This window comes from Arachis hypogaea, chromosome 6 (assembly GCF_003086295.3).
Source record: "Arachis hypogaea cultivar Tifrunner chromosome 6, arahy.Tifrunner.gnm2.J5K5, whole genome shotgun sequence".
Classification (NCBI taxonomy): domain Eukaryota; kingdom Viridiplantae; phylum Streptophyta; class Magnoliopsida; order Fabales; family Fabaceae; genus Arachis; species Arachis hypogaea.
Window position 1 is genome coordinate 21,932,037 of NC_092041.1, and position 8,847 is coordinate 21,940,883.

General features: G+C 33.8%; 1 protein-coding gene across 1 annotated transcript; it reads right to left on the reverse strand.

Annotated features, from left to right (window-relative positions):
* Positions 1-7,020: 7,020 nt before the first annotated feature.
* Positions 7,021-7,961, reverse strand: LOC112696452 (uncharacterized). The gene has a single exon (XM_025749227.3). The coding sequence runs from the start codon at positions 7,780-7,782 to the stop codon at positions 7,309-7,311; it is 474 nt and encodes a 157-aa protein (XP_025605012.1). The 5' UTR covers positions 7,783-7,961; the 3' UTR covers positions 7,021-7,308.
* Positions 7,962-8,847: the final 886 nt, after the last annotated feature.

The following is an 8,847-nucleotide window of genomic DNA, read 5'->3' on the forward strand; positions in this document are numbered from 1 at the left end:
GTCAGACCATGTACCTTTATGCCTGATGACGGATAGGTTATAATGGGGCCCGAAACCTTTTTGCTCTCTTGACATTTGGTTCTCTAATCCAAAACGTTTACCAATGTTGGGGGAGGAATGGAGGGCATTAGGTGAGTTACCGATGCATGAGAAATTAAAGCTAATAAAGAAGAACATTTCAAAATGGAACAGAGAAGTATTTGGCAACATTGATGATAAAATCAGGAGGTTAGAAATTAAAATTGCCAAAGTGGACGTCCTCTTAGAAGGAAACATTGAGGCATAAATAAACTTGAGTAGAAGGAAGGTGTTGGTAGGGCAGCTGGATATATGGTACAAATAGAAAGGAGAGTATTGGAAGCAAATGTCAAGGGAGAAATACATCAAAGAGGTAGACAAAAATACAAGATACTTTCATACCATGGCAACAATCAGAAGTAGAAAGAAGCTAATAAGGGAAATCAAGATCGGCAACAGACATTTCAAAGATCCGAGAAGGATTAAGAATGAAGCAAGAAAATTCTTCAAAAATCTCTATCACCAGGATAGGATGCCGGTTATAAGAGTCCAAGAAGGATTGGTTGCAAGATTATCCGAGGAGCAAGCAATGCAACTTGAGTCGATGCCATCCTATATTGAAGTAAAAGAAGCTGTTTGGTCGTGTGGTTTTACCAAAGCACCCGGACCTGACAGATTCAACATATTCTTTGTGAAAAACTCTTAGGAGATCATTGGGATTGAGTTCACAGAATCTGTTTTGGACTTCTTCAGAATGGGATTTCTACATACGAACTTAAACATGACATGGGTGACTCTAGCCTCAAAGATAGATGTGCCAAAAGAAATGAAGGACTTCAGACCAATAAGCATGGTGGGAAGTGTATATAAGGTAATATCAAAGATTTTGGTTCTAAGAATGAAGAAGGTAATGAGTTTCTTGGTAGGGGAAGTGCAATATGCTTTCATACAAGATAGACAGATTCTTGATGGTGCATTAATTGCGTCAGAAACAGTTTCTTGGTTGAAAAAAAGCAAGAAGAGTGGTGTAATCGTTAAGCTTGACTTCAAGAAAGCATATGACACTGTTAGATGGTCATTCTTGGATCATGTTCTAAAAATTATGGGTTTGGTGATATTTGGAGGAAATGGATTAATGGAATGCTCAATACAGTGGCCATGTCGATCATTGTAAATAGATCACCGATAGAGCCTTTTGCAATGGAGAGGGGTTTGCGTCAGGGCGATCCAATTTCGCTGTTCCTCTTTATTTTGGTGGCCGAGGTTTTGAATCAGATGTTTACAAGAGCAAGGGTAGGAAACATCTCAGGCCTAGAAGTTGGTAGAGATAAGGTGCTTTTATCGCATTTACAGTTTGCCGATGATACAATATTGTTTTGCCCGCCAAATAAGAAGGTTTTACGAAATTTCAAAGGGATACTAGTTGTTTTTGGGATGATGTCGGGACTAGTGATTAACTATCATAAGTCCACTCTCATTCCTATCAATGTGCCTGAGGACGTTGCATATGGTTTGGCAGAGGTCATGAGCTGTCTGCTTGAGAGTCTACCAATCACTTATTTAGGCATTCCTCTGGGTGCGAATCCCAAGCATATTGAAACTTGGAAGCCAATCATTGAGAAGATGGAGAAGAAACTGTCTAATTGGAAGTCAGGGTTACTGTCTAGAGCGGGTAGGTTGACAATTATCAAATCGATAATAAATAATTTACCGATCTACTATCAGAGTTTATTCAAACTACCTAAGGCGGTGGCTAAGAAGATCATCTCCCTGCAATCAAAATTTTTTTGGGGTACAAAAGAAGGGCGAACAAAGGTACCAACTGTAGCATGGGACACTATACAGAAACCAAAAGAGAATGGAGGGCTTGGAGTGGGAGATATCATTATTAAAAATGCTGCTTTGTTGTTTAAATGATGGTGGAGATACTCAATAGAGGATAAGTCAATATGGAAGAAAATCATATTTTCGTGTAATGTGGTTCCTTTAGATGAATCGATCAATGAGCATAATGTACCTAAGTCTAGCAGACCATAGAAGGATATCATAAATGGAGTGAGAAGTAACCAACTGTGTAAATATTTAAGCTCAACGAGCCTTGAAATGTGTGTTGGAAATAGTGAAAAATCAAAATTCTGGGATGACAAGTGGTTGGGTGATTTGAGGCTCAGAGAAAAATTCCCAAAGCTTTATTTGATTTCTGGCCAACAAGTAGAAACTATTGTTAACTGTGGTTTTTGGGACGGCTTTAGGTGGGTCTGGAACCTGAGATGGAGGAGAAGCTTTTTTTGAGTGGGAGCGTAAACACTGTGAGAAATTACTAATATTATTACAAAAAACTTGTTTAAATGCAGGTACAGAAGATAAGCTCATTTGGAGTTGCTCCGAGGATGGAAGTTTCTCAGTTAGGTCTTTCATCACTTCAGTGGAGTCAAAAGCGTTGGGCTTTCCCGAAACACGCCATACTTTTGATAATATCTGGCGGGAAACAGTACCTCTGAGGGTGGAGATGATGGGATTGTTATTGATATTAGGCAAGCTCAACACGATGAAAAGGTTGTCCCAGATTAATGTGGTGGGTGCAAATGAGGTAACTTGTACTTTATGTGGTTTAGATGATGAGGATATAGATCACCTATTCATCCATTGTAACTATGTTTCTCGATTGTGGTATAAAGCTATGGTTATGGGGGGAATTACATGGGTTAAGCCAAAGGGGGTGAGAAGTTTCTTTGAATCTTGGTGTGAGCAAGAGGTGGTGAGAGTGGGAAGGAGAAGGTGGATACATTGTTGGTTTGTAATAGTATGGGTGATATGGAGGATTAGAAACCAATTTACTTTTGAAAGAAAGGATATATCGTGGGAGAATGCATAGGAGTTTATTATGCACCAGCTAAAAGAATGGGAAACTCTTAACAAAAAAAGGAAGGAAGAAAAGTCAACTATTGTTCAATGGGCTACAATTAGTCTAGGACCGGTGGGAAACATTGAATATGAATTTTATTAGTGGATTTGTGCTGAATATGTGGCTTCAAAACAATGTATGGCAGTGGGTGGCTATCTTGTGAATGCTGAGAATAATATTGTTGTGCTTTTATGTGAATTTTTGAATGCAGATTCTAGAGTTAATGACTTGGTGGAGTGCATTGAAACATCCGTGCAATTCGTGCTAGAGGAGTGTAGTGTAATTCTAAAGCGGATGGTCTTCAAAACCAATGAAGCAATCTTAGTAAGATGGGCCAAAGGACAAGGTGATAACTATTGGAGGCTGAATTTTAAAAGAAATAAACTGAAAAATTTTCTGCAAAGTTTCAGTAATATTAAGATTCTATATGTTTTACACAAGGAGTTCAAATTTATCAACAATTGAAAAAAAATGGTCAATAATCCGGATGAGAATAAGAAAGTTTTGTGGTGCTAATAAGATGGTATGTGATCACCAAAATGATTGTCATGAACAATTGTGGCATTGATAATAGGGATGTGGTCTTTTATACAGGGCTGAAAACGGAATATTGCTATAAAAGATGGAGACATCATTGCAAGAGTTATTGTAGCTCTAGTATTTAGTTGGAGAACTTTCTTTTATTTGATGTTAATCCTTGTATTAGGTGTGATTTTTTTATATTTCGGACATTTTTCTATTAGTAGTATTTCCTATTCTTGATCATTATTCTTGATGGCAATGCCGAAGAGAATATGACTGAGATGTAGGATTTGTTTAGTGTCTTTTCTCCTCTTTTCGGGTCGAGTTTGTAACCCAACAATAAAAAAAACATGTAACATTTCCATAATTCTAACATGTAATTTAATTTATGAGAAATGCTAGAAGATCATTAGAATTTATTGTTTTTAGATATCACTTATCCATTAACTCAATTTCTTTAATCTAGTTTATTTAGTCTAGTAATCTAATAACATATTTTATCACATACTTTTAAACATTAATGACTAACTGATGACTAAAAATAATAAATTCTAATGACACTCTAACTTTCTCTCAATTTATTTATATACATAACTTAGCCTTACTTAAATCTAATACTTCTTACAACTACAACTTACTTAATACATTTATAGTAACATTATTTCATCAATTCTCATGTAATATACAACACAATTTAAATATAACATATTTATATGCTGAGTTTTAAATAAAATTTACATATGAACTCCCAACATACAAAAAAGAAAATAGTACATAATCAATCAGATTAACCACACATACAAATTTATTGCAGCAAATTGATCGCACCAGCAGATTAACCACGCATTCAATTTTTTTGGGTTCGGACATAGCAGTATCATTTTAACCCAATTAACATTTTATTTCACACCACACGACCTCCATTTTTAACAACATATTTTATGAATTTTTCTATCATGACTTATCAAACACAACAAAATATTACCATACATACCCAAGTCTAAGCTATTTTATTTTTTAAAAAAACTATCCAACTTGCACCATCTAAGACTTCAGAAAGTCCACCTAAACAAAGAAACCTCTACTTCAACCTCATACGAATCACAACGGCTATAAGTTTCGTCGGATGGATTGCCAGTTGTCTTTATCTTTCTGCTATGTAACCACATCAAAGGATTTAACTACGCCAATGTCGTTACCTCCAGATAGTTCGAGTTGCACCAAAGACAACAACAACTAGTCGACCTCGCCGATTAAAAAATCCGGCTTCATCAGTCAGTTCTGCTTGTCATAGTGAAATTTGCATTCTATTTCGGTGTCCAATTGCCTACATTACCGCTGCATCTCCAACCACCAACTATGGCAAAATTTACCCTCTTCAGCTATCCGTATCCAAACAACAATATTATCCCCAATACTAACCACTCAACAACATATTGTCAATCCATTTTGACTACAAATGCTCCAACAACAACTATTTTTCATCATGTTACTATGCACCACTAATCGGCTACCACTTCAGTCAAAGATACCCATTCAAGTAATTGACATTGCTAAGTTTGGAAATCTCTCTATTTACAGTCCAATTCCCGTAATAACAATCGAAAAATCACCATGTTTAACATATAAAACAAACATTAATCACTTCAACTCTTACTACACGTGTCATGTTTTTATTAGCTGGTCAACGCGTAACCACCACAAGCACAACCATCAGAGACGTAGCCTTTTAACTTTTTATCCATTTAACATCTTTCACAATAATGTTCTCAACACTCTATTGTTCTCCATGTAAACCTGATTAACAATTTAACACTTACTTTTCATTCCTTACATAACACCTCCTTAATACTGAAGTTTATTCAATTTCATAGAATCAAATAAAAATAATTTAACCATACAAATTAAGAGAAAGTGACTCTCCTTTAAATTTTAATATCTTTGTCACATTCCTTATTTTATTATTTATTTATATGTGTCATATCATGTGATCTTCTTTTTTCCTTTTATGCAAGGATAAAGTAGGTTAGGCTTCTTATTATAGACTATTTTTTAAGTGCTAAGTCTAATTTATTATTAAGTTAAATATAGTCTAACTTAAAATCTGTTAAAAAATCTATCGTTATATGTTTTAAAAGAAAATTACAGTATGCAATATATTGAATTTAATGTCTATAGCAATATTTAAATTTTTAAAATATGTAAAATTATTAATAATAAATTATAACATTTAAAATATTCAAATTTCAGAATGAATTTTTAAATTATGACAAAATTATTTATATATTCATTTATATCTTAATAGCTTTCAGATCTAAGTATAAATGTATTTTGTAATAGGCCAATAAACTGAATACAAATCAAGCATAGACTTCTAAGTTCTAATAGGTCACCTAATCTATTTTCACTCCTACTTTTGTGTGACAGGTAAAATCAAAATCCAAATCTATCGCTTCTTTTGTTCAATAATTGGAAGCCTTATTTAACCTAGTTGATTGTATGAGGTGGCTTAAGTAAACTACAAGTTTGAGGAAAGGGGCGTATGTATGTGGAGTTTGGTGGATGATATGATTGTAATTCATTCATCTTGTCTATCCACGCTCACTTCTTTTTTTGGCAGAGCCACTTCAGTGCAATTTATTACACTTTCAATCATCCCTTTTTTTTTTGTTTGCCATACTTGAAATCTAGCTAACAGGATCATCATTACCCTGTAATATTTATTTATTTATTTATTGTTTTAGACCTGAAAGTATTCATTGCAAGCCATGCCATCCTTTTCTAAAAAAAATATATTCATCGAACAATATTAAAAAAAAAACAGTTTAATTTCTAAAATAGTTAAGGATCTCTCTTAAGTCTTAAGTGATGAAATAATAGAGCGATTTCACATGATCAGTTTTTCTCCGATTCCTTGGTCTCACTCATAGTTTTTGCTTTTTTTGTTTTGTTCTCTCATTCGGTATTTTAGTGTGGACCAGAATAATTAAGTACAATACAAATTAAAAACACATTGATAATAAGTCACAAATCTTTTTTTATTTGTGATATTTCTGTTTTATTACTGTGTGCGGAAAAGCTGCTGATTGATTGTATAGGGAGGGAAAAAAAAGTATTCATCGAAAAATAACTTACATTTGTCATTTGTGTAGTTTTATTCAAAGAAAAATATAAGTTTGGAAGATTTAGTATTTTGCCGTAAAATTCATATTAATCATTAACCATAGCATATATATGGACTCCCTTTTTGGCCATTTCTGCAATAAGAAGAATAACATATGCTGCCGATCATGCCATGGCAGGAAAGTAGAATCGAAATCAAAACAAGTTTTTGGATTGAATTCATCGCCATTTTTTAATATATATTCATATATAAGATATACTAACATTTGTCTTTTACGTAGAAGAGGTACAATTCGTGTAGATTTTGTGTATCCAGCCCCATTAATATTAAATATTTATTAAAGCCAAATTAAAGCACCTCTTAGAAGAAAAGCAAAGGAACTTAATTAGGATTAAGAAGTTTTTTACATAATGTAACAGGTAATTAATGAGAAGAAAACAAGTCCAATATATATTTACCCAAATAATATTACTTCACGCCAAATGGGAAGCATACTTTAAATCTTTAATATACAAAGAGATCCTCATTTAACCATGATTATTTTAGTTCCATACATTGCATCCCTTACATCCACACTTGAAACCGAAATTTGATTAATAACATAGAACTCCTTATCTCTAGATCATAAATACATACATAGATATTTATAACCCAAAAATTTAATAATAATAATTAGAACGCAAAACCCAGTTGAAGAGGAGCAAACCGAATTAATAAAATAAAAAATGAGAAAATAAATTCAAGATGTTGCATCCATAACATCTACACTAGCAGAGCAAGACAAGCAGCTTTGAAAAATCTTAAACAGAGCAGAGCAAGAAATGTCCTTAGCCTTCTTCCAAACCAAACACTTCTTCCTCTTTTCATCACACTCATCTTTATACAACTCATTCTTCTGTTTCTTCTTCTTCCCAAAGCATTTCTGCGAACTCTCGTCTTGATTGTCTTCTTCCCTCGAAAACTTGTAGCTCCTCAGGTATATCTGCCTGCATGAGATGCTGTCCACCACCCTCGGGTGTCCGTGTCGCACTTGCGAGGAAGAAGAAGAAGAAGAAGAAGAAGAAGAAGAAGCAGCACCACCCTTTCTTCCATTGCTGCTCACTGATCTCACAAACTCTGCATCCGATTCCGGCCACTTGTAGAGGTTGACATAGGTTGCTCTCATCGGAACACGCGCGTCGTTGATGCAGTTCGCTATGCAAACCGATGCCATTCTTCTTCTTCTTCTTCTTTGTCACTTCTTTCTTTGTTGTTTATATTAAAAATGAGAGATAGAAGGAGAAAGCTTGGATTGCAAGAAAAGTGTATGTGGGTTTATAATAGTGGGAATGGAATGTGTTATCATGTGTGATGATTAGTAATGACTGTGTGTTCCCTACATTATTAGTTGTAATATGTGAGAGTTTGTGCTGTAATGAGAGGCTTAATTAATAATTATATTAGAATTAGATGGTAATTGATGAAAATTAATTCATATATAAAATAGGCTTTTGAGATTGAGGCAGCTATAGAGTGCCAAAACAGAGGCATAGTGGAACAATCATGAGTTCTTTTTTTTATTTATTTATTTTATGTATTGACTTTTGCTTATTGATTGGTTATGTGGCGTGACTTCAATTCATTGCTCTTTCTTAATCTTATCTTGCTATTAAAATAGTTATGTAGCTTCTAGCTTCTTTTCTGCACTAAATTGAGAAGGGAAAATGGAATTTTAGTTGAATATCGTTGACTGGATTTTTCTTTATAATTTTTCAAACTGGGTCAATAATTCAGGTTAAAAACAAAAGATAAAATAGAGAAATTTCAAAATTTCTCATGAGTAGAAGTAAAATTTTATTTAGAATTATTTTAAAAAAGATTATTAGTAACTTTTTCGTAGAGAAAAGATTACTAAATTCATAACTGGTTGTCTTTTTTAAGATGAGTTAAACAACACTTAATTTTAGGTATTATAACATTATAAATTCACGCACACTAAGCACTCATACACACACAACATTTTTAATATTTTTTATCTCCTACTTAGTCTCAACTAAATTTCAAACCCAGTGTGGTTGCTTACAGGCAAATGAATTGCCACTACAGGGTAGAACACAGCTGATTATTTTTGCTCTGTTTCTCAGTGAATATTTTTATGTGGCCCAAGCATAGATCCAGTATTTAGAAATTGCTCAATAATGTTTGAATTTTCTTTAGCTTCCATGCTTCCATAAGCCCAAATCATTCAACGGCCTAATCCACTTAACTTCCCATTTGATTCTGACCCAATTCCCAATTA

Bases quoted from the DNA above. Each gene is read 5' to 3' on its own strand.
- LOC112696452 (XM_025749227.3), bottom strand. From the start codon at position 7,782: ATGGCATCGGTTTGCATAGCGAACTGCATCAACGACGCGCGTGTTCCG.